The 27,299-nt window shown below is 37.9% G+C and overlaps 3 protein-coding genes across 7 annotated transcripts in view; 2 read left to right on the top strand and 1 right to left on the bottom strand.

Moving 5' to 3' along the window:
• The first annotated feature begins 1,616 nt into the window (after positions 1-1,616).
• On the top strand, positions 1,617-2,327 carry LOC139123316 (cyclin-O protein B-like). Its single transcript, XM_070689470.1, has one exon. It carries the CDS (start codon positions 1,617-1,619, stop codon positions 2,325-2,327), a length of 711 nt encoding a protein of 236 aa, XP_070545571.1.
• Positions 2,328-4,106: 1,779 nt separating this feature from the next.
• LOC139123315 (G2/mitotic-specific cyclin-B-like) lies at positions 4,107-4,673 on the top strand. Its single transcript, XM_070689469.1, has one exon. The coding sequence runs from the start codon at positions 4,107-4,109 to the stop codon at positions 4,671-4,673; it is 567 nt and encodes a 188-aa protein (XP_070545570.1).
• A 2,662-nt stretch (positions 4,674-7,335) lies between these two features.
• Positions 7,336-27,299, bottom strand: part of LOC139122485 (methylcytosine dioxygenase TET2-like) — a 36,927-nt gene continuing 16,963 nt past the window's right edge. For all 5 annotated transcript variants that reach the window (XM_070687884.1, XM_070687885.1, XM_070687887.1 and 2 more), the window contains 8 exons: positions 17,556-19,533; positions 15,980-16,070; positions 15,486-15,579; positions 13,667-13,875; positions 13,148-13,301; positions 12,387-12,476; positions 11,723-11,860; positions 7,336-10,445 (listed from right to left, as the gene is read on the bottom strand). In XM_070687884.1, coding sequence (XP_070543985.1) covers positions 8,553-10,445; positions 11,723-11,860; positions 12,387-12,476; positions 13,148-13,301; positions 13,667-13,875; positions 15,486-15,579; positions 15,980-16,070; positions 17,556-19,533 — 4,647 coding nt within the window. In that variant the 3' untranslated portion in view covers positions 7,336-8,552. The remainder of the gene's footprint in view (positions 10,446-11,722; positions 11,861-12,386; positions 12,477-13,147; positions 13,302-13,666; positions 13,876-15,485; positions 15,580-15,979; positions 16,071-17,555; positions 19,534-27,299) is intronic.

Here is a 27,299-nt window from a genome sequence, read left to right as displayed (position 1 = left end):
TGACACAATTAGAGTATAAACAATATTTAGCTCTTCTTATATAAACTTCTTTTCTTTTTATAAACGCTTTTTCGATATATTTCGCTGTTAGTAAATACATTAACTTATCGTCCTACTGACAGACTATTATAATCACCGTCATCATCCATGTCTATAAATAGTAAGATAGTAATTGTAAAAACTACAATGTAAAGGGAAATGATTTCATCTTCGATTTTGATTGCAAAAAAACCTACATTTTCTAAAAATTACTGCTTCATCTCTGTACCTACCCATAGACCCTCGAAGGTTTATGATCTGCCAGTTTCTATACGCAGAGGCAACACTCTAGATGGAAATTGCGCCAACTGATCGCTGAGAAAGCGTCATACGTATGGTTCTGTTTTATAAACAATTTTGCATAACATATAAGTACGAAGGTTCCTTTTATCGCTAGCAATTTTAAAACATTTGTATTCCTGTTGAAAGCGTAATCGTTATCGTATTGTTGAGAGATCAAAAGGCAACAGAATATCGACATACATATCGATGTTTGAATCATCAAACGTTCAAACATTTCAAAGAATCAATTACAGTGTGAAATCCCAAACAAATATTTTCTCACTCAACATGTTCTCATCTAACTGAACAAGGCGGGTCCAATATCTGATCATGAATGCGTCCACGAACCGTGTAGGAGTTTCAGTCTGTATCTCTTATAATGGCATAAAATCTGTGAAACTCAAGTGATTTTGTTTGGAAAGCAAAATATTCTGAAGGGTCATCACAATCAAGACCACTTTGATATATTTTTAAGTTACGAATTATATAAGAACTAGGAGATTAAAAATCTTAAGACGAAGTATTGGAAGCCTGCCATAACAGCACCTTAACAACATGTCCATTGGTCCATTTTCTGACTAGAATGTTAGCGCCTGTCCAATGGAACACTGTAATCATCACAATCACAACGAACTTCCCTCTTCGAACGCCGACCCTCGAACGCGAGAAACGTTTCAAACGTCCCATGATACAGCTGACACAGTAGTGATCACGGCATAGTCAAATCCCAAATCTTGGGACGAGGTTAGCGATCTTGAACGTGACGTACCATCCGTTGCCAAGAAACAACGTTGTTTACGACTGAACTGTCGGAAAACTATCATTGCTGTTGCAAACTCTATCCGAATTCATCTGAGATTTTACCCTCTTGGCAATCATTTCAAGACATCTACTGATATATGCCGACTGCCTTTGATGTGAACATGGGAAAGGAACGCAGTAAAAGGTATGTACACCATCCTTACCGTAGAAATTACAATCATTCTCATCACTCTCATGTAGAGCAGGGTAGTAACACTAGATTCAATTTACATGACCCTAATAAGTCCAATTCCTCGACTAATTTTGTCAGGAAGTCTGATATTTCCACCAACAAAACTGTCAACATTGTCAGTAATAATAACTTACCTCTGCCTACTAATCAGAATATTTATCCTAGCACTTCATCTGCTGCACGTATTTCTCGGTCGAATGCAACATCTGAGTCTCGATCCGTGCGTCGGCCAACTAACCCCATCGTCCCGAATGCCGTACGTAACGAAATCGTCAGGAAGCCATTCGTTTATGATCCCTTCATGGCATACTTTAATGAATTTACTTTTTACATGAAGGAAAGGCAGCGCCTTTCTACAGATATACTTGCCAACCAGAAACTCATCTCCACTGCACATCGATCATCCGTCGTTGGATTCCTGGAAAAAATCTGCAAACATCTTGCGATACCGGCTGAAGTTTTGTTCAAGACCGTTGACTATCTGGATAGATTCTTATTACAAGCGCCAACCAATCTCATCACACCACAACATCTCCAATCGATCGGCGCTACAGCTTTGGTCATCGCCATGAAAGCCTGTGAGTTGGATTCCAAGGGTTTGTTTGGCCGCGTGGCATCGTTTTGTGACGGTGGTTTGACAGCGACGGACTTGAAGACACTGGAATGGCACATCTTGAAAACTCTCAGTTTCGATCTCAACAGACCGACGGCACTGGACTTTCTCTACCAGTACATCTTGCCTGTACATGTCACGGATGAAAATTCAACAACCAGAGTTGGTCGGATGATGAAGATGGCAGAGACCATACTTATCCGTAGTCTACACTCTTACGATCTGAGTTGCTGTAAACCATCTCTTCTCGCAAAGATCGTGCTGTCAAAGGCAAGTCAGCAGATGCACTTTCCCGTAGATGCGAATAATCTAAACCATGTACATGGAGCCCATAAAGTACAGATTGTATACTACAGGAGGAAGTTGCAATCATTTCTCGCCGAGTTATCTGCTGCTTAATTTTCTTTGGACATCGAAAAATCTCCAGCTTCTGACAACGTTTATGAAGTGAAAGTAAATCAAATAAATGTGAAAGTGTTAACATAGAATACGAAAATTAATGTGAAACTAAACTGTTCGCTGTAGTCAATATTAATATTTAGTCATGCGTTGTGTACGCGATTCTAGAAAAGACTATTACACAGAGCAGGAACACCTAAGCATTTATGTCATTATTGTCAATACACACAGTTCTCTGACAACGTGACCTCCTTATCACTCTGGAGGTGTCTTTTTTTATTTATATTATTCATTACCTTCAAAATTGAATAATTTCATTACGTTCATTACAAGACCGTGTATACGAACGTTTTTAATCGACAACTATAGGGATTTTCTACTGCAGCACAAAAAACAACCAACAATCAGTGACCATGCCTACTTTAATCGCCAGCATCAGCACTGTTTACGGTTTTATAAATAAATAAATAAATAAATAAATAAATAAATGATGAACTGGCATGTTTTATTTCCCTTTTTTGGTTAGCTGGAAAGATCCCACTAACGTCCTGAAAATAAGAAAATACTTTAAAATATTTCAGGTTGTGGTAATTCTTTCATTAAGCATGATGAGTTTTTAAATTCGACCATTCTTCATTTTAGAGCAATATACAATATCTTCAAAATGACAAACGTCATTCTGTGATCATCCAAATACAAAATGAAACTTCAACTTCTGTCTAATTATTATGATATTTTGGATATATTCGTCTTAACCAAAATATTCTAAAGGTTTCCAGTCCCAATGAAGACAGGTTTGATTTATCTCTTACGAATTACAAAACTACGATATTAAAAATCTTAAGACGGAGTAGTCCAGTCTGTCAACTTCCTTGACAACATGTCCCATGGTGCATTTCGTATTCTTTGACTAGAATGTCAGCGCGTGTCCAATGGAACACTATAGAATGGTCATCAGCATCCTAACGAACATCATTTTTCGAACACGCGCCCTCGTTCGAGAGAAAAGTTTTAAAAGTCAAAAAATACAACTGACACAGACAGCGACGAGGGCAGGTACAATCCAAAATGCGAGGACGAGGTTAGCGATCTTGAACGTGACGTACCATCCGTTGCCAAGAAACAACGTTGTTTACGACTGAACTGTCGGAAAACTATCATTGCTGTTGCAAACTCTATCCGAATTCATCTGAGATTTTACCAACTTGGCAATCATTTCAAGACATCTACTGATATATGCCGACTGTCTTTGATGTAAACATGGGAAAGGAACGCAGTAAAAGGTATGTACACCATCCTTACCGTAGAAATTACAATCATTCTCATCACTCTCATGTAGAGCAGGGTAGTAACACTAGATTCAATTTACATGACCCTAATAAGTCCAATTCCTCGACTAATTTTGTCAGGAAGTCTGATATTTCCACCAACAAAACTGTCAACATTGTCAGTAATAATAACTTATCTCTGCCTACTAATCAGAATATTTATCCTAGCACTTCATCTGCTGCACGTATTTCTCGGTCGAATGCAACATCTGAGTCTCGATCCGTGCGTCGGCCAACTCACAACCCCATCGTCCCGAATGCCGTACGTAACGAAATCGTCAGGAAGCCATTCGTTTATGATCCCTTCATGGCATACTTTAATGAATTTACTTTTTACATGAAGGAAAGGCAGCGCCTTTCTACAGATATACTTGCCAACCAGAAACTCATCTCCACTGCACATCGATCATCCGTCGTTGGATTCCTGGAAAAAATCTGCAAACATCTTGCGATGCCGGCTGAAGTTTTGTTCAAGACCGTTGACTACCTGGATAGATTCTTATTACAAGCGCCATCCAATCTCATCACACCACAACATCTCCAATCGATCGGCGCTACAGCTTTGGTCATCGCCATGAAAGCCTGTGAGTTGGATTCCAAGGGTTTGTTTGGCCGCGTGGCATCGTTTTGTGACGGTGGTTTGACAGCGACGGACTTGAAGACACTGGAATGGCACATCTTGAAAACTCTCAGTTTCGATCTCAACAGACCGACGGCACTGGACTTTCTCTACCAGTACATCTTGCCTGTACATGTCACGGATGAAAATTCAACAACCAAAGTTGGTCGGATGATGAAGATGGCAGAGACCATACTTATCCGTAGTCTACACTCTTACGATCTGAGTTGCTGTAAACCATCTCTTCTCGCAAAGATCGTGCTGTCAAAGGCAAGTCAGCAGATGCACTTTCCCGTAGATGCGATTAATCTAAACCATGTACATGGAGCCCATAAAGTACAGATTGTATACTACAGGAGGAAGTTGCAATCATTTCTCAATGAAGTTCGTGCTGCTTAATTGTGCTATGGCAGTAAATGAATTGTTCAAACTTCTTAGCTGCCAAACCGATCTAGGCCTCAAAATGTAACTGTTAAGTATCTTTAACTTAAATGTCTGTTTAATAGTCAGTTATGGGTCGCTAAATCATAAATCACATCGTAATTTGTCAGATCGAAATTTTGTATTCATTATTGTTCAATTATAGCTTAATGCCATCACCCTCAGGGGTACCTAAGAAAGTGTAGCTTTTGAATGAAAACGAGAGCTTTGACACCGTGGAGGATAGCTTGGGTAGGGAAACGATAGTTGGTGGAATGACCCTGGACCCGCCTTGTATGATTGTAAGAGATAAATATGTTAATGGTTCTACATGTTCTACTCCGGAATAAAAAGGACGCGATGCGTTCTACAGATTCAGTACGCCAAAATAATCACGTGATGCCGGTACAAACAAACCCACATGTGAACTAACGCGTATGGAAATACACGTACGTCTATGCGCGTTTGCGCACATGGCTTTGTTTGTACCGTGGTCGATTCGAATTCCGGGTTTGGCCTATTTCAACCAACTGATGCAATAACGTACTCTAAAATGACATGAAACTAATATACTGAACTGTATGCCTACCGTAAGGAAAGCGTTGTCTTCAACTTAAACTCAGGTTTTCACAAACTGCATGAAATATTTATATTGATACCTCGGATTATCGTTGACCGGCGTGGCTGGTCGGTAAAGGTTTACAAGGGAAACGTTTTTGTATTTATACGGAATTCATAGTGTAGCTTTTGTCAGAAACTTGATTCAAACAGAAAAACAATGCCTTGATTCTCTATAACAGTTTTCATAGGTACTATCTGTCGTCTGAGGCAACATCCTTTGAATTATGAATGATCTGTATTTATTTCCCGTCAGCAAACTATAGATGGCGCTTTGTACATTACTACAATGAAAGCATCTCTTTCAATCATAGTATTCCTGTTTTGCGTTGTTAATCCTCTGCAATATGAAGAGCAGTTTACTTTGTGGTCACTTTCCCTTTAAAATCTGCTTCAGGAAAAGGTGGACGATCAGAATGTGGTTTTGATTTGTTTTGATGGCATTCAAAAATCAAACAATCTGCAGTTTCTTTGGCTACCGATACTTTTTCAGCAAAACCAATGGCACCTAACACATCATCTTTTGTTGTTAATGAAATCAATCTTCCAGTCGGTGTCGTACTCAGCGTTCCTCTCTAGTTTAAGACTTCCCATAGCCTTGCTCAAAATGGGATAAAATTTTGAAATGCTGTTGATTTCATTTCTAGTGAAGTGTGCAAATGCCATCCATTTCTTACAATATGATGTAAAGGACCTTATTAATTATGAACTAGACAACATACATTCACACAAACATCACAGCTTCATTCATGTCTTTGTCAAGTTTAATGCGGTTTTCCAAGTGTGCCTGATAATACTATGAGATAAGCATTGTTATCATCATGATCATGCAATAATCACGGTTTGACAGGTCAAAATCATGTTACCTATTGTGCAATCACCAGGATATCGTTCTCCTTGTGATGACAAATTTCGTCAATCATCATGCAGAAATCATAATGATCACTCATCTTAATATAGAAATGCACATGACAATTGATACCAATTTTTAAAAAATAAATAATGATTTGAAAGTCTGCACTAAATTGTGATATACTGAAAGTGATTAGCAAAACGAAACCAGATTCAGTAATGGCAGAATTTATATTAAAAGACAATTACAGTAATCAGCAAATACTTTTATAAAATTTTTTTCTTAATTTTTAAGAGCTGCCGTATACATCCATATATAATTTTGCTAAATTGCAAAGAGACATTAACTTCACACAAGATAAAACTCTATTGGAAATTCCTACAAATGCTTAGAGGCAACATACGTACAGAAAACACTATATATACACTACATTAAATTAGCTAAAACTTGTGCTAGTAAATAAGCAAGAGAACTATTGGTTTAAAAGTGATATATATATATATATATATATATATATATATATATATATATATATATATATATCAGACATGTGTTTGATTGTTTGATGAACTTTGATTGAATAAAATTGTGACTGTATCTTTAAAATAAAAGTATGTGTTTTGGGTGCTCCCATTTCTAGGGTGCCTTGCAAAGTAATGATATGAACTTGAATCTCTGAGAACTACAACAAACAAAGGTGAAATCACAGACAATACTTGTATTTGAAAATACCAAATGTTGTTGTTATCAATCTGCACTGCATTCAACTATGGAATGATTATGCACAGTGTTTATCTTAAAATCAATCAATGTTCCTTCAAAAATATGAATTATGTAACTGACCACATTCACATACACAAAGACTTTTCTTGAGTGTAAAAACTACTTTTGATTTGTAGATTGCAAGCATCAATGCCTGAAACTACAACTTGAAAGAAGGCATAAAAAGGTTAGTTAGCCTTTGTAGGCTTGGCAGCGATGTAAAAGTTCAAAACCCCTTTGTGTATTATTCAGCGTCTCTGTTTTCTATTGACTGTGCATACTAAGGTATTTCTATAACTTGTCCAAATAATTTGTTGCAGCAATCTTGTAGCAATTTTAAAATCATTTACTTCATTCATTGTCGGACAATAAAAATAATGACAACAACATTCTGCTAACAGATAATATGTCACCATAGCAATCATCTATTTCAACAAATATCTTACATCCATATTGATGATTCACGTTGGCAAGTTTTAGTCAAATATTCAAAATCTACTTACATAATTAAGATCTGGTTATGTTACCAAACTCAATCCTCAGTTTAAATGAGTTGTCATACGTTTAAAATTCCGTGAGACATTACTGCAACATACTTGATGGAATTTGTCATACTGGCTTGGAAAGTTAGATGCCGCATTTTGAAGTCTACATCTTCACAAGATCTGCAACATTGTTTTTTGTTAGTCTTTTGTGAAACATACCAGTATAAATCTATAATATGTTATGTAATCTTATGAAGACTAAAAATTGCCATCAGTGACCTACACACTGAATCCATGAATGGACCATGCATCTTTCTTTTCTGCTTTTAAACACTGTTGTTTTGATATTGAGCTAAAATAGATAAAAGGATGTATAGTCAGGCTTTACAAAACCTCTTAGTATTTCTCATAATGGACAAATGTCTTTCACTTGACATTAGTTCCCCAACATGTGAATTTTAAAATGGATATGATCATAGTTGTCGTAGCTGATTTCAATTTTCACAAACCCTGCAGTAACAACTGACCATCAGCCTGTGTCAATATCATAACAAGGTCAGATTGTCTGACAAAACTCTGAAACCATCCATGGAAGTCTTTGATACCATTCAATGGAATCCAATACTTGGTACACAAACCAATGAGAGTAACTGATAGTACCTATTTACAGTAAAATAACAAATATTTTATACAATGATACATCCAACTTTAACTTACTTTTAAATTTCAGTAATTTCTCACAAATATTGAAGCTGCCGTTCTGGGTTAAAATTTGTATAAATTTCAGAAAATGAAGATTTTTTTCCCGTTTTATTGTTCATCTTGAAATATTTTGATAAAGAAAGTCCACAATGTTACAAACAGCTGAAAGCAACACTACAGTTACTAGAAAACTGCAACAAGAACATAACCAGATTCTCATAAACTTTGAAAATGAAGGGGAAATAAAAAGCTTGAGTTTCTTCAACAACTTGTCAAAGAGAGGTGGAACATTTACAGTTTTTTTAGTCTCTGGTTTCAGTTTGAGAACCACATTGGAAATCACAGAAAAATAATACTCATCAAGTGTTTGTGAGTCATAGTCAGACATCCACTTTCGATAGTCCTGTCATCGTTGTGAATGCACTGATCATCACAAGATTACATCCATTTTTGATACGGTCCCGTCACAGTTGTGAATGCATAAGACTTCAACGTTACCAAGCTATCTGTTGTCATGGTAACAGCTTGTTTTGTAGGTATGCTAGAAACCTCAACTTCTTTCAAAGTCTGCACATTTTCCTTCTCTGTATTTTCAGTCTCTTGGACAATGCGTGCTTTCTTTCTACCTCGTGTTGGAGTTGACGGTATGGGTTCACCAGCCGCCCTTGCTGCTTCCTCAGCTTCCAGCTGTCGGTTGGCCATCTTAATTTCATACTCATTCATACCATGGTGCCTAAAGTTCATATGTTTATGGTGATAAAATACTAGCGCAATACGAGTTGGATTGTTGCGATTGGGTTTCTTCAAAGCAGTTGTGGCATGCAACTCCCGCTTTGCTACCTCAAACAATACAGCGCCGTGCTGTAGCGCGATAGCCACTCCACCAATATCTGGATCCATAAAACATCGCTCACTGTCAGAGAAATATGCTTCATCCTCTCCTGACGTCTTGGAGTCTTTTGCTATTTCTGATTGACTATTGTGTGGATGACCCACCATACTCTGTCCACCAATGGAATGTGCTAATATTGCAGTGTTCTGTGGAATTCTGGGATGGCCAACAAATCCTGAGCCAGCCATTGGATGTGCTTCAGAATGAGGTCGATATGCTAATTGCCCTGATCCATCTCTTGATGTTTGAGGTAGAGTTGGCTGATGAGATGGTGTATATACTTCAGCTTGATTTCCTTCTTTACACTTCGCATTTTCCACTTTATTATTGTGAGTGATGACTCCATTCGGTATCATTTTGAAGTGTTCCTTTGTCACTGATGATGACTTACTCTGATCGTTGTGTTCACTGTGTTTCTGTCTTTCAGCAGACTTACTGTAATGATCTTTGTTACCATGATGCTCGGAATTCGCATGCAATTTAGAGATATCTGGTTTAACATCTTCTCTTTGATCCATGCCTGGATATCCAGGATAACCAATCAATCTTGGATCAACAAGTCCAGGTGCTCTAGGAAATAAACCCATTCCTTGAAGTCCTGGAAGCCTGGAATCGGGGTACCCCTGTCCAAACATCGGTATGTATGACGGGTAGCCAAATGGAGGGTACATTCCGGCTCTCATTCCGTGCAATAATGCTGGTGGCATGGCCCATGGATACATTCCACCCAGTAACATCGGATGACCTGGCATTTCATTCATTCCAGGTCTTAATCCAGGTGGCATTTCACCACGATACATGGCATGAAAGTCAGGTGCCATAGGCATGTTAGAATCTCTTGGCCAAGCTGCTGGTAGTTGAGCTGCTCCGTTTGTACTACTTTCACTGGTTGGCAACTGTACTGGATGTTGCTGCTGTTGTTGTTGTTGCTGTGCTGGCTGTTGCTGTTTCAGTTGTTGTTGTTGTTGTTGTTGCTTTTCAGAAAAGGCTTCATTAGCAGTCCTTTTCTCTCCTCTCTGTTCTTGTTTTGGATGTTGCACTGATTGTTGGTGCATGCCATGACTTTGTTGCTGTTGTTCAGGATGTAAATACAGTCTTTTCTGTTCAATTGGTGTTGGAACTGGCATAGGAATGCCCTTTTCATGTTGTTTCATGTCATTATCTTGGCTGGTGGCATTGCTACTGCCATGAGATGTATTGGCATGGCTTCCCTTTCTGCCCTTCTTCTCAACTATTTGGTCTTTAGGTTTCTTGCGAAGTTCTCTTCGGAAGGAACTCAGTATTTGAAGGGAGCCATTCCTGATTTTTTCTTGTTGTCCCTCGGCACTTCCAAACTCATCCACTTGTGCTATCTTGTAGAGGGGCAATACATGCAACTGTTCATCTGTTTCTGGTGCTTTCTTTATTGTGCGGTTTTCTTCTTTTGTCAAGGTCAGCAACTACCAAAAAAAACAATGAAATAAATGTTTCAGTTAGTGTTATCACACTTTGAATGTAAATGTTATGCTGAACTCTAATGATCCTTGCGTGGTACAGTGCATTGTGGGATAGACCAACACATTAAAAATAAGCCAATTATGAAAGGCTTATCAGATGACACAAACTCTTAAAACCATACTTTTTAAATTGATACTGTGTTCCCACTAGCCAAACCAACGCCGCCGGTAACTAACGGTTTTGATTGGTAAACACCTGTGGATTAACCCTTAATCTCTACTTATGTCCATACACGGAATTTCCTCCGGTGTTTTGAGGAAAACACCGGTGTTTTGCGCCCTCTACGTTCAATATATGTCTATAGTACAGGTTGGATATAAACAACAATGGCGGATGTCCAGGACGCAACTGTAGCGGCGTGTCTCCTGTATTTTCACCTTCATATGCGATCCAGACGGATTCAACAGTTCAATCGTCGCCTCAGGAATGCCCAGCAACATGGACACAACGTACTTCAGTTTGACCATGACGAGTACGCAAGAAATTTTCAAGAACGCCGTAGGCGATCGACCATGCGTTTCATGTACATGCTGCTTCAGCATTTAAACAATGCATTGACGCCAGTGGCCCGAGCATTCTGGACAAGAGAACGCTCAGATAATTGGTGGCAATCAGTCGTGCTGGAGACATGAGATAATAGATAATGGTTCGTGTCGAGTCCAGCTATGCGTACTGTGCACTCGAGCTGATAGGTCAGAGGTAATGTTTTGGACAAAAGTCGTCGCGAGAGGGCGTTTACACCGTCGTTAACCGTTCTGACACACAATTTGCGTCGGCGCGCCGTTGCAGGTCTGACGAAATTCGACGCCGTAGATCGACGCCGTCGCAGCACCGTCGTTAACTGTTCTCACACGTGGTTTTCGTCGTTGTTTACCATAACAACGGCGTTCACAACGTTGTTAAATGCTGTGTCAGAACGGCCCTTGAGTTACACACACATGACATCATTGGTATTATCATCTGGTGTTATAGCTTGTCAACTCTACCAGTAATGAAACAATTTGCAAACTTTGCAATTTTAAGGCACTTTAAAACAAAATGTGATTTCTACGGCTTAATCATACATAATAGTATCTCTTAGCAGTTAACATGACTTCTTAAAAGTGAAAGTTTTATCCCCTATCTTTTCTCTTCATAATTGTCATGACTACTGAGTATTTCACTCTACAGAATCAATAAAAAACACTCTCTAAAAGATTGATATATTGTATGTACTCACCACAGTGCAGCCATTATTCATATTATGCTGGTCTTTATGGCTATGTGCACAAAAATCCAGGCATGCTGTGACACCTGTGAATGGACGACCTTCCCCATAACCAAGCCGACACTCTACACCATCTTTTTCATGAGCAATCTGTGATTTGAATGAGAAAGGAGACATCGACTGTTACTTCCAATGTCAATACACAATGACAATATAATTATACACAACAATACACAATGACAACACAATTATTTCACACATGTCAACATTTCAATGATGTGTGAAATGTTTACTGTTAACCAGCAATGCCTTCAAAATGTTCATACAATCTGCAGATCAGTGTTGACTTCAGTTTGGTTCAGAAAACATCAAACTTTGAAAAACATTTTTATTTTTTGTCTAGTACACCTGGCTGGGCTTCCTTGAAACTTATTTTACAAATGTAAACAAGTCAAACATTTTGTTTTCTAAACCCATCTCATTGATATTAGGCATCTGACATTAAAAGCGTTGAATAATTATGTTTACTGAATAGATTAAAAATGAATTTGAACATCAAGTACATTGAATATATTTTTCTGATGATGTTACCGAAAAAAGATCATTTCAAAGAATCTGTATATTCATCAAGATTTTCCATCTACAAAAGTAAATGATCGAGTAGAAGAACATTTACCTGATTACCGTATGAATCTGGTGCTATTTGCTTGTATAATGGTCCAATTTCAGTTGCTAAAGTTTGCAGTCGCTTTTCCAACTCTTCCTCCTGTCAAAAATAATAAATAAACCACCATAAGGTTTTGCGTGTTCAGACAAAATAGGCTACAAACACTGCATTTTAACCAGGCAACCAGCCATCTTTTCAATGTCATGTAAACATTGCACATTTTTGAACAATAAATACATAAAAAGTAGAATACCAAGTAATATTATTTTGCATCTTTCCGATGAACAATTATAAATTTATTTTGGAATTACATTACATGTGGAAAATAGAAATATAAATCAAGTAGTTTGTTGGTCAAATTGAAGCCACAACTCTATGATCTCAACTAGCAAAGAGGTCTGCAATCCAAATCAACTGACTACATCCTCACCTCTAATAAAGGTGGTGCAATGAGAAAGCTGTCAGTTGTTAGTTTTGAACCCCTACCCCTCCACATAGCTAAAGTTCAATGAATCACACACACACACACACACACACACACACACACACACACACACACACTCTCACACAGACATGTTAGCATACAACACACACAAACTCCAATAAAGCAATGAATGCATGGCTGAGCTGGGCTTCAAATAGACTTTGGAGCAATACAACCCACCAGCAGAGATACCCACCAAAGGCAGAAAAGTCAGAAATTTCTCATTAAAATTTGAACTTTTTAACGATTCAAACAATCTTCAGAAACTCCAACACTCTGTACTTACTTCTTTTGAGTCAGCTGTTGTGTTTAACTTGAATTTCTTGGGTGTTTTACTCCTGGCAAATTTGCATCCATTGTAATACATGGACCAGGAACAACCAAAGGAAAAAGATGCACCACATGTATCCAGGTCATAGCCTTGACAAGCGCAGCTTTTCCTGTAAATAAAACCATTGAAAAGTGTGATGATATATCAAGACAAGAAAGACGGACTGTGGTGATGTCTAGTTTAACTAACTTGACACATAGATAGGATCTTCGTCATATTCTATCCGCGAAGCACAATCAGAGACTGTCAGACAGGATAACACCTGTGATCTTGTAATAACACCGGTAATACCTTCAACTTCTCACTGAATGTCAGGTTGAAGTACAATGAAACAGCAGCATTAAGATAATGTGTTTTGTTTGATTAACACTACAGAAAATAACAGAACATTTCAGGAAGCTTCAGAGATGTATAACACATAAATCATCAAAAAATTAAAGATTTTCCAATCTGAAGCCATTGTGAAATTCTTACTCTTCATTGGTGCCACATCGTCTAACTGTTGGCTGACCATGTTTGGAGAGTTTGTCTGTCAACCAAGAATACGTGTTGTCGGCTTTTTCTGAATGTACACCTTCCCATGCAACTATAGCAACAATGATGACAGCAGTTTGGCAGTAATGTCCAGATCGATGGCGAACGACACAAAGCACCTTCTCTTCCGGTCCTGATCTTCTAATAACCTGGATAGAGAGAAACAGTCTGATTACCATCTATGCTCCCCTTCACATTGTTTTGAACTTCGATTCTCAATTTCATTTTCAGAAAGATATTACCAGCATAAATTGTCAGATTTTGCCCTGTGACCGCAGTGTTCTGTTGTAATCATTGTAAACTTTCAATATAGACAATTTGTAAACCTTCATCCAAAGACATAAATCACTGTGATATCTTAATCACTGAGACAATTGAAATGGCACCTAGTAGCACTGATGTGTAAATTCCTCAGTCAGGTAAAATACTGCAGTTAATGTACAACAAGAGTAATTCTGAAGATTACAATTACACTTATACATGCATATTACCGGGTATGATGTAACTTAGCAGCCTCAATGTAATTATTGTTGATTTATATCAAACATAGTGATTAGCCATTGTCACTGAAAATACTGCCTACATAAAGCATTCCTCACTAGTGATGTGCATTTACTTTCTTTATCTCTTGAGGAACTGCTACTTGTAATTCTGGTATGATGGGGCTTACAGTGTAAGTGCACCCATAGCCTTTCAATGGTGTGTGGGGTTTACAGTGTAAGTTCACCCATAGCCTTTCAATGGTGTGTGGGGTTTACAGTGTAAGTTCACCCATAGCCTTTCAATGGTGTGTGGGGCTTACAGTGTAAGTTCACCCGTAGCTTTTCAATGGTGTGTAGGGCTTACAGTGTAAGTTCACCCGTAGCCTTTCAATGGTGTGTAGGGCTTACAGTGTAAGTTCACCCATAGCCTTTCAATGGTGTGTGGGGCTTACAGTGTAAGTTCACCCGTAGCTTTTCAATGGTGTGTAGGGCTTACAGTGTAAGTTCACCCATAGCCTTTCAATGGTGTGTGGGGCTTACAGTGTAAGTTCACATATAGCCTTTCAATGGTGTGTATTGTCTACTCTTCAACAAAATGGGAATATTACACTTTCAAAAGGATACTTACAGAGAGAGGGCGCTATCTCATTCTGAACTAGTATGTATACCGTACTACAGATTCCATAAATGGCATACATGTGACCTAGACTACACTGTAAACATGTGACTCATATAAACTCTCATAAATAGAGAACACCAACAATTGAATTAGCATATAGTGCTCTAGCTTTTACCAACACAGTCAGGAATCCTTTCATAGCCACATGAAAAGGAAAGCTGAAGTGAAAGTGTAATTTCAAAAAACTGTGATTGTCATAGATTAGCAGAAGGCTCAGTATATTGAACACTTGGCTTTGTAAAAGATAACTCAAAACAAGGACATAATGGCAAAAAAGTGTATCACCCAATTCAAACTATCAGCCATAATTTGCAATGGAACAACCTGCTATCAGATTCACCCACTTTGTAATGGGACAACCCAGTATTAGAATCAGGCTTACCCACTTTGCAATGGGGCAACCCAGTATAAGAGTCAGACTTACCCACTTTGCAATGGGGCAACCCAGTATAAGAGTCAGACTTACCCACTTTGCAATGGGACAACCCAGTATTAGAATCAGACTTACCAACTTTGCAATGGGACAACCCAGTATTAGAATCAGACTTACCGGTACCCACTTTGTAATGGGACAACCCAGTATAAGAGTCAGACTTACCCACTTTGCAATGGGACAACCAAGTGAACCCTTGCCTTCTTTACCAGTGTACAGCACTTGTTCTATTCTCACAGCTTTACCTTTCTGACCAATTCTGAAATTCAATTAACGATCGGGTTTAAAATAATATGATTAAGATTAATATTGTAACCTCCTCAAAGAAAATGAGTCAAGGTACACACTTATTGCATGTAACGTGGCTGCAGCTAATTTCAACAAGTCATTATATCTACTATTTCATTTCTGTGATAGTTGACAGGTGTATTTCAGTGATACACAACTCACAGTGTACAAAGGAACACAGCTTACAGTGTACATTGGGAACATGCCAATAGCAAGATTCAGTTACTATCTTGACATGATATTGAAACAGAGAAGCACACCATGTCTTTCATAAACACTGTACTTAAGGTCTGTTACAACCTGACTGGAAAGTGGATATTTTGCATTCAACATGTTACATAAACACTATTTTGGCAAATGAAGTATTTTACCTTCTTTCCATCATTTCCCTTACTGCTGCTAACGATGGACCAGTGCCAAGCTGTGTGTAGTATGGCCCTTCATCCTTTTCATTGGGATTGTCTGAAATTGTCAGATAATTCAAAGTGAGGCGGTGTGACAAAAATCATACAGCATTGATGTATTATGTATCCACTCTTTAAATACATTTTAGACTTGGTTCAAGTCGGTGAATTTTAAAAAAATAGAATCATTTATAATAGTTTCTCTTGTGTCATTCCTATTTCGTACAAACCTATCCGGAATTTGGCAGCTCACGCCAGGTTTTCCCAGCGATTGAATGCGTCACGTTTGAGTCTGCGCAGTAGTGAGTTAGTTTCTGCCGGATCCACCGACTTGGACTTCTTGCAAAGTACAGGCGGTGAGACGGACTGTGTACACAGTGACGTGGAGCAAATACAAAATGATTGACAGCCCCCGCCGTTATTCTGGCCAATAAGAAGAACGCATGCTAATAAACCTCTGCATACATTATATACAAAGTTTGTTGTCATCTCCGTGCAAAGCTAGACATCGAGTGCGTTTTATATCTGGGCGAATAATGGCATCAAGTTCGTACATCAACCGCGTTTTACAACTGATCGGTCGACCATCGCTAATCATGCGAGATTACCAAAGAAAGCTTGTTGAGAGTTACATGGAGGGAAAAGATGTGTTCGTCTGCGCACCAACCGGCAGCGGAAAATCACTGACATACGAAGTCGCCCCACATTGTTTTGATTTCCATCGCTTTGGGCACGTAAGAGGACAGGCTACAACTGTAAGGACGGTGTCTTTTTAAGTCCTTGAATAACCGGCGACGATTTTCGCATTTTGCAACATGGGCCCCACAAACAACACAGATATTTTCACGCGTTTTCGGTGATACAACAGAGGTCGTGCTGAATTTTGTGGGAGTGATCGCACTCGACATAATTGTCAACAACGCCATGTGAGTTTTATGCACGTCTCGTTTGGGTCAATTGGTAACTCCTCCCAATCTGTAAAATTTAGTGATGTCATCTTATGAATAATATATGAGTAAAGAAAACGTCATCTCATGAATAATTTATAGCAACGCAGATCGTGCAAGAAAGCCAAGTCTGTGATTCCGGGTGAAACTCCGCTGTATAGCGTTCACTCCACTCATCGCGTTCACCCTACTCATCGCGTCCACTCACGCGCGCATTTCACATGAAAGCAAAATACAAATCATTGTGTTCACTCCACTCAAACATTCATAAATCACAGACTTGAACCAAGTCTAAATACATTTGTATGTGGGAATAAAATATTACGAATCTCCAAATAAATCATGTTACAAAAAATTAATGTTTCTGTGATTTTCTTTGCTAATGAGGGTCTTCACCTTTGTAGAGTATCAATGGGAGTATCTATCAACATTGTTGTCTGGGAAAACATACTGACATATAGTGGTCCTGTAAAGTCACAAAAATACTGGAACTGAAAGTAACAGTCAAACATTTCCTGGCAGCAGGGGTCTAAATTTCTATTTCAATACACTTTGCCATCAATGAATATTCCCAAACACAGGGATTGAAAACTCACCAACACATCCACACATTGGAATGGAAATTTTCTCATCTTCTATGAAGCAGTGATATTTGTCAAGGTGACTTGTCGGTGTTTCTTCCTGATTTGAAGAAGAAGCCGTTGAAGGACGTGGCGGGGTCTGTAATGGAGACTTTGTACTTGGTGGCGTTCTAGGCCATGGTAAGGGAGACTTTGTACTTGGTGGAGTTCTTCTTGGTGAGTCTGTTGGTGTTCTGTTCACCATCGGTGACGGAATGTCTCTTCTTGGGCTAGGCCCTCGAAAAGTAAAGTTAAAATGTTCTTGTGGTGTTGCCATTGGACTTTCAATACTTCGTGGTTTTGTTGGTTCTGTGAACACATTACCAGCTGGTGGATGTGTACTCAAATTTGCTACAACAGACGTTTTCTCTGAAGTCCTGGCTCTCTCTTGGTTGTCAATGGCGTGTCTTTGCATAGGCATGGTTCGATCTATAGCCTTTGGTTCCATCTTACTGTCCATTGTCATATGGAATGCTGTACCCTCCATAGTATGTTCTCTAGCATTTAAACTACCCATACTGGATGCTGGGTAGCTCCACATCGGTGGATTTGTTGCATGACCTTTCGTCTCTGAACTACTAGGCGTGTCCCTGGGCTCTGACTGATTATGTTGAGAAGGAAAAGATTTCCTTGAAAATGATGAGCTGAGAGACAGAAGAGATTCAGCAGCCACGTCTACAGGTGATAATGTTTTCATTTCTGAAAACATGTTCTCCACACCATCTCTGGATGATGGCCTTTCTGTTTGACCACGTACTTGACCCAATTCTATTAGTCTATTTTGTTCTGCTTGTCTGTTTTGCTCAATAGGTCTATGTGGATCTGTCTGCCTATTGTGCTCCATATGTCGGTGTTGGTCTGCCTGCCTATTTTGCTCCATGTGTCTGTGTTGGTCTGTTTGCCTATTTTGCTCCATGTGTCTGTGTGGGTCAGTTTGCCTATTTTGCTCAATGTGTCTGTGTGGGTTTGTCTGCCTACTCTGCTCCAGGTGTCTGTGTGAGTCTGCCTGTCTATTTTGCTCCATGTGTCTGTGTGGATCTGTCTGCCTCATGAGATCAATGTGTCGGTGTTGGTCTGCTGGCTGTCTGCTGGGCTCTAAGTGTCTGTGTGCCTCTATCTGTCTGTGAAGTTCTGTCTGTCGGTGTAGATCCACAGGTCTCTTGGGCTCAGCTTGTCTATTTGGATCTAATGGTCTACCTAAGTCAATAGGTCTGCTTTGCTCTGGTTGTCGGCTTGCTTCCATGTGCCTCTGATGATCTGCTGGTCTGATCAGTTCCATGTGTCTCTTTGGGTCAGCAGGTCGGTTCACATCTAGATGTCTATTTGCATCTGTTGAGTGGTTCAAATCAGCAGGTCTATTGGCATCTACCTGTCTCCCAACACCATCAGATCTATGCAAGTCTTGCTGTCTCCCTACCTCAGTCGACCTGTTAGGATCTGTATGTCTACCTAAGTCCATAGGTCTGTTTGGATCAAGCTGTCTATTTGGCTCTGTATGCCTCAGTTTGCTGGCAGATTTGTTGATATTTTTATCCTGCATAATAGCCTTAGATTGTTCCATTCTAATTCCATAGAATGCATTAGCCATTTCTGGTTGGAACATGGCATGCTGTATATTTCTCATATCAATAGGAGGACAGTGACCCCGATGCTGTATACCATCCTTGGTGGCTGCTGACGGAGGAGGAGGTGCCAGGGGCATGCTAGTGGGAAATGCTACATTTTCTTTAGCAAATGCTGCATGTGGTAATCTTGGGTCCAGATGCATAGGAAGATTAGGTGGGTTTCCATGGTGATTTGCATCCATATTCTGGTTGCAAGGGTGGCCATCTTGCATACCATTAGCAATGGATGTTTCAATGCTTGCTCTTGGATCAATAAGACGACTTGCTTGTTTAGCTTGCTCTGCTGTCAGATGCAATGCTGAATTGTGAACAATGTTTTCCATTCCAACCTGCAAGACAGAAATGATCCCAGATAAACACTGCTGCTTTGCAGATTTTCTTTTCCATTTCAGTCGTTGTGCAACACTTACAATTAGAAAATATTATGCAAAGCAAAAAATAGTCAAATACCAGAGAAAATGTTCAGTTTTGCTTTATTTTTTTAGGTAAATTTGGGAAATTGAAAAAAATAATCAATGTTCAAAAATAAAAAATTACTGAAATGATTCATATGCTGAATTTTGTTATTCTTATAATGATACGGAATCTTTGACAAAATTACAGTCACGGAATTAACAGCTTCAGTTTTGCTGTCTCCATGATTTATTGAAATCTTTTCTCTCATAAAATCTTTGTATAAGTGACACTACAGATGCTAAAAATTTTTAAACTAGGAGGAAACATCAATCATATCAACCGTGTCATAGTACTTACATTTTAAAACCAAACTCCCCATGACAAATGAAATGGAGTATATTTTCAGCTTTGGCTGGCAAAATGATGGGAGTTCAATATTATCACACATACTATTAACTAATTGAATTTCTTAAATGCTAATACTATGAATCTGTTAATTATCAATTTTACTGAAGTACTTAACACAAATTTGATACATGGACATAAATTTGATAACTGCATTTCACTATGAATGAAGCATGACGTGAATATGGATCAAGAACTGCAGACTGTAGACAAATGACACTGCATTATGGTATGTGGAGGGATGATATGAAATTTAAGTAAAACTGACAACTGAAACATTGGTATCCAGTATGTTGTACTTTCAGTTGGATCATGAATAATTCATAAATAACATGAACAGTGTCAGAATGAGGTGTAGCTTTCACCCTGTAATATTACATAATACGTATGCAGGATGTTACAATACATAAATCTTGTATGAAATGAACACAACACCATGGTTTCCATTGTTCCACTCTCAATTCTTTCTTACATTCTGTAGATTTCAAATTGTGAACACAAAAATATAGTTTAAATATTATTAGATCATGTCATTCCTAAAGTTGCAGGTCATATACAGAGGAATTCTTTACAGAGACCATTTATGACAAGCTACTAATTCTATATTTATTTTTGAGAAAGCACTGCACTGTACATGTACTTCCATTGGAAAGAAGTGGATGAAAGAAAACATTAGTTTATTTCTGATGATCTCTCGAACTGGGTAATACAAACAACTCCGTAAATGTTTGGCTATGAGGTTTACTTCTGTGTGTGACAACCAGGGGTGTTGAACACAGCCAGTGATACAACCAGGGGTGTTGAACACAGCCAGTGATACAACCAGGGGTGTTGAACACAGCCAGTGATACAACCAGGGGTGTTGAACACAGCCAGTGATACAACCAGGGGTGTTGAACACAGCCAGTGAAACAACCAGGGGTGTTGAACACAGCCAGTGATACAACCAGGGGTGTTGAACACAGCCAGTGATACAACCAGGGGTGTTGAACACAGCCAGTGACACAACCAGGGGTGTTGAACACAGCCAGTGATACAACCAGGGGTATTGAACACAGCCAGTGATACAACCAGGGGTATTGAACACAGGTAGTGATACAACCAGGGGTGTTGAACACAGCCAGTGATACAACCAGGCGTGTTGAACACAGCCAGTGATACAACCAGGCGTGTTGAACACAGCCAGTGATACAACCAGGGGTGTTGAACACAGTCAGTGATACAACCAGGGGTGTTGAACACAGCCAGTATGACGATTTCATGTTTGTGAACTGATTATAATAATAATAATAATAATAATATTTTTATTGCTTGCTTGTAAATATAGGATTTACATCACATTTGTGGCAATAAAAGTGTGATACAAAAATAAGTTAAAATTTTCTTCAATAAAGATAAAGTATTACATTATAATAATAGTAGCTAATAATAAATATAACTAGGTATTTCTTTGTTTATATAAAGTAAAAATATAATCAGCAAGTTGTTCATTAAAAGATAACTCTTGTTTTGTTAGTAGAGAAATAAGCTGATTTTCAGTATCGTCGTTTGGGAAATTGATTTTACTGAAAAAGTACTTTCTTTGGACTTTGTATTTCTGACAGACTAATAAAAAGTGTGTTTCATCTTCAATACTGTTGGTGTTACACTGATTGCAGTATCTTTCAGTAATTGGGGTTTTTGGAACAGTGTGTCTCCTTTTTACAATTGCTAGATCATGATTGCTAATGCGAAGTTTGGTGAGCAATTTTCTTTTCTCACCTTGTAACTGTGTTAAGTAGGGTTCTAATCTAAAATTACGTTTTATTTTAGCATACATTCTTAGTTTACTATTTTCATCAGTGATCAACTTTTTCCAAAAGACTTCATAATTGTTTGTTAAATTTGTTTTCATTAAACCAGTTATAACTTTGTGGTGTTTAAGTGATGGAGCTTTATCAAGGAGAAAGTCCATTCCATTGTCTTTAATTAAAGCACTTAAACAGTTAAACCATGATCTATTGTTAGTGTTGTTTACCATTTGCTCCAGAAAAGCTTCTTTAGCAAGATTACAATGTGGCAGTTGTACGATATGAAGCCAGTGTTTAACAATATTAAGTTTGATCTCAAGTAGAAGTGGAAACTGTCCTAGTTCACCCCTCACAGCGGCATTACAAGCTTGTCTATTACACTGTAAAATGTTCTTACAAAATTTGAGGTGAGTTTTTTCAATTGCTGATTTATCCCACTTCTTGTAATCCATGAAATCTTGTCCCCAAATCTCTGATCCATACAGTAAAACAGGTTTAATGAAAACATTGAATAGATGTAGGGAAAATTTTATCTTTTTGTTGTGCAATTTTTAAACTATACAAAGATTTTGCTGCTTTATCAGCCAAATTTGTAATTGTGTCACTAAAACTACCGTTTGATTTAATTGTCAGTCCTAAGTATGTATAGCTCTTAACAGATTTGATGCATGTACTACCATAGTTAAATAAGTGTTTATCTACCAAAGGAGATTTACTAAAATTAATTGCTTGGGTTTTCTGTAAATTAACATCAAGTTTCCAATTGGAGCAAAATGTGTGTAGTGTATTTAACTCCCTTTGTAGACCTTCTTTTGAAGTAGAGATTAAGACTAGGTCATCAGCGTAAAATAATGAGTTAACTGGGGTATTATTCAACACTGGTGGTTGAGTATTTACTTTGTCTAGATTTGTTTTCAAGTCATTGACATATAAATTGAACAGACTAGGACTTAGAACACAGCCTGTTTTACTCCTTTTTCAACTTTCAGGCTGGGCGAGATAAAATTATTTGTTTTGATGTGTATTTTTGTGTTGGTGTACATGTGTTTTATAAGTCTGTATAATTTGCCATTAATGTTATTTTTGAGAAGTTTATGGAAAAGACCAACTCTCCATACCGAGTCGAAAGCCTTAGCAAAGTCAACAAAACAAACATAAATGTTCTGCTTATTGTTAATATATTTATGTTATTGTCTTCAGGGTAAATATGTGATCTATTGTGCGATGGTTTTTGCGAAAACCAGCTTGATTATTATGTATAATATGATTGTCATCTAAAAAACTATTTAGCCTTTCATTTAGAATGTAAGAAAAGACTTTTCCTACACAACTTCCGACAGAAATGCCCCTATAATTTTTCGGGTCATATTTATCTCCTTTTTTAAATAAGTGTGTCATAATGCTTGTATTCCAGATGTCTGGAAAGTTGGATGTATCTAGAACTGCATTAAATAATTTAGCTAAGGGTTTACAGAGAAAGGGGGAACCATGTTTTAACAACTCTATACAAAACCCATCAATCCCTGCTGCTTTTTTACTTTTTAAATTTCTAATTGCTGATAACACTTCATTAGTTGTTATTGACTTATCCAGCTGCTGATTAGCCTGATTCTTAGTTTCTTCAGATGTTAAACTATCAATAATTTGCTGTTGGAAATCATTATACCTGTCATTTTCAATTGAGCAAGAATTTTTGTAAAATTCCATCCATGTTGCTGCTGAGACACAATCTCCAGTATTATTATCTTTATCATTATTTTTTAAGTACTTGATCAATTTCCACATATCATGTGAATTGTTGGCATGTAGACTGTTTAGTTTGTCTAAGTTGTTTTGCCAGAATTGCAATTTCTTATTTTTAACAAGTTTTTTAAACTTCTTTTTCTTTGTGTAATAGATAATTTTTAACTGACTGTCATATGGAGCTTTGTTTAATAGTTTTGCTGTTGCTATTAGGTCCCTTTTTGCTGCATCACAGTTTTTGTCAAACCATTTTGATTTCTTTCTCTTTAAATTTTTCTTTCTCTGCTTTTGTCTATTAAAAATTCCACTGCAGGCTTTATCTAAGATGTCATTAAAATGCTTAGTGGCTGAGTTAATGTCAGATTTGTTATTACCAATATTAGTATTCAAAAATTCTGCAAAATCTTTTTGTAGCTCATCTGATGCTAATCTATCCGTGTAATTAAAAACACATAACTTATCCCATTTCCATTTTTGGGGCATTTGTAACAAATTCACAGTATCTTTAACACTGCTTGGATTAAAATTTGTTAGTTTGAGAAAGTAGAAATTTGACAGTGATCTGAGAAAATTGTGAAATTGTGTATTTTAAAATACTCAAAGTTATCGATGATGTCTGTTGTTGCAAGACCATAATCTACTACACTGTTTCCATTCCAGTGGTAACATGTAAATTTTCCACAAATATCTCCAGGTAGTCTGCCATTCATAATTCTTGTATTTGTGGTTTTACATAAATCTATGAGGTTTCTACCATACTTATTTTCGATCTTATCCATATTGCAGCGATTAAGATGTGTATCAACAGAATATCCTGGTGGAACTGGTATATGATTTGAGAAATCATTGTCAATAAAATCTGGCAGTAATCCTACTCTGGCGTTAAAATCCCTAAAATCATGACAGATCCAGAACAGCTATATTTTGTGATCAACTGTTCTAAACGTTCGAAAATGATTCAGACTTATGTTTGGAATTTTCTGGTGCGTTGTAAACAAAGCAAATAAATATATCCTGTTGTAATCTGAAAAACCTTTTGAAAGTTTGCACCACACCATGTCTTCAACATCTGAATGAACCATTTTTACACCCTTCTTTATAGTATTTTTCACCAAAAGTGAAAGACCACCCCTCTGTTTTTTCTTTTTTCGGACAACAGAATAGTCATAGTACCCAGGAATGTGAAAAGTATGTTTCAATTGTTCTGTGAGCCAAGTTTCTCCAATACCAATAATGTCATGTTGAGTAATATTATTTATAAAGTCACTGTCTTGAAACTTTCTCTCTTGGTAACCCTGTATGTTCCAGTAGGATATTGACAGTGAACTTTGTATATTGCTGTTTTTCTGAAATGTAAAGTTACTCATATCTGTTGATTGGTATCATTTGCCTATGGCTTTGAGGTGTATCAACATATTTTGGCAAAATGGGGTGATTTCTAGACCAATGAAAACCTTGTGTTGCGTCCCCGTATTGCTGTACCACCGGATTAACAGGATGTTGAAAAAACTGTCTTCTCCTGAAAAGGTTTTGGTTCACACCAAGGTTTGGAGCGAGCATATCCTTAATATTCCTTACTAACAAAGCTGTACCCTGGTCATTTAAATGAACATTGTCATGCAAATGTGTTGCTGCATTGATATTGTTGTGATCGATAAACACTAAATTATTATGCATATTGCACATTTTATGCAGTTGTGTGTTTAAAGCATGGAATAATGAATTGTTTTGTCTTGGAATGACTGATGAGATAAAAACTGTTGACTTTGGGAATTTATCTAATGTTACCTGAACCAACTCAGAATATTTGTTTACACATTCCTCTACAGGATACCACTATCAATATCATTAGTACCAGCATGAATGACAATATTATTTATGTTGGAAGCTGACACAGATTGAATATAACTTGTGATTTGAGGAATATTACTTCCTCTAAGAGTTCTCACATGAGTATTTCTGTACACCCTGGAAGGATTGATATCCTTCAGCATAGAGTCACCAACAATGAGTGTCTGAGTCTTTCTTACAAACTTTACCCTGGGTGTTTTCCACTGTTGTTCTTCAGATGATTCATCTTCCCTTGCAAATGGATTCCCATGAACACTCTCTGCATTCATGAGTGGTGCGAAAGGGTTGGTTGATAGTTCCTGATATTTCCCTTTGTTGTGCTGAGGCTTCTCCTCTTTTTCCTTTATCAGCATTTTCATTCTGGCTTCTGTTTCATTTTGAGCCTTGAGCAGTGAGTCGTTCATTTTTTGCATTTCTACAATGGTGTCCTGAAAATGTCTCTGTTGTTGCTGCTGGTTTTGTAGGATGGTATCCACCTTGGTTTGAGATTGTTGCATCATTTCCTGTAATCCTTGGATAGACTTGTTAAGGTGATTAATTTTCTTATCCAGTTGCTTGATGTCATCTCTGCAGTCGACACACTCACTTGCTTTCTGTGATGATTGCGTCTGTTTTATCTCTGTGTACATTTGGTGATGTTTTTCTGTCATCTTCAGAAGTTGTTGTATATGAGTGTTCTGCTGATTTAGATTTGTTTCAAATGATCTTAACTTATTTGCAATGTCAGTGATGTTATGCCCATTTCTGATGAGTTCACAATACTTATGGTCAATTTGCTGAACAGTTTTGAACATGCCTGATAAGGTAGTTGCCAGATCCTGAGTATTTATATTGTAGTTGGATCCTGATTTTACTGATGATGGAGTATTTGTTTTCGTTACTTGTTGCCGTTTTGGAATCTTGGATGGCGTGTTTTCTTTGTTGGACTTCATCGGTGTAGAATTTTGCAGCTGTTTTGTTTTCTTCCTATTTGCTACTGTCTTGTGTAGTGACGCTGAAGTGCCTGTTGATTTACTTTGTGTTGTGTGATCAGAAATGGTGTTGGTCAAATGATGTAATGACAAGGCAGGTATTGGACTATCAGAGTTCACTGATGATGGCTGAGTTGATGATTCGGTTTGTTGTTCTGTGGTTGTGTCATTGATCTCTTTAAGACATGTCTCTGATATCCCCTCTGTTAAAGTCAGTCTCTCTTTTACCGCCAACAGTAACATATCAAGCTTAGCTGACAGCCAGTCTACGTGGTGACCTTGAAACATGATAGTTCCAGTAGAACTGTATACATTCACAGTGACCTGCCCTTCAGATCCGTCCAGTGTGAATTTGAATTGCTGAAGATCTTTCATCTTATTTATAGATTCTGGTCCAGTAGCTGATAAAGCATGAATCCAAGCATCACTAAAACTTGTAGCTTTGTGGGTGTCATTTCCTTCAGCGCAAAATTTGAAACGTACTGGTGACCTCATTGTTTTGCCCCACTCCACATTGATTAATCCTTCAAAATGTTTGTCTACCAAATTACCAAGCCAAGTCTTCTTAATATCTTCCCCCTCCATGTCAAGGTCTTCTAAGCAGAAAGAGTCTTCAGAGTTTTGATATTGAAGTTTGCCATTGTCATCAGTCATAAATCGGCTGTTGACATCTCGCCTTGCTCTTGATTTACTAGTGGTACTCACATGGTCTTTCATGGCAGCCATTGTGTGGAAAGCAGCAATTGTTCAGAGAACAATAGATGGTAGAATACGGCAAAGAATCCGATGTGCTTTCTTCTTGGCACTCACAAGTACTTCATAATCCAATATAACTAACTTGGCAGGATGGATGGCTTATTTCTCTTGATGATTTAACTGGATTTTTACCACAGTGGATATTTGTCAACCATCTTGCGAAGCAAGTATGCAGGCCGGCGG

This window comes from Ptychodera flava, chromosome 22, assembly GCF_041260155.1.
Source record: "Ptychodera flava strain L36383 chromosome 22, AS_Pfla_20210202, whole genome shotgun sequence".
Taxonomy (NCBI): domain Eukaryota; kingdom Metazoa; phylum Hemichordata; class Enteropneusta; family Ptychoderidae; genus Ptychodera; species Ptychodera flava.
The sequence above is the reverse complement of the archived record's forward strand: the minus strand, read 5'-3'. Positions and strand labels throughout refer to the sequence as shown.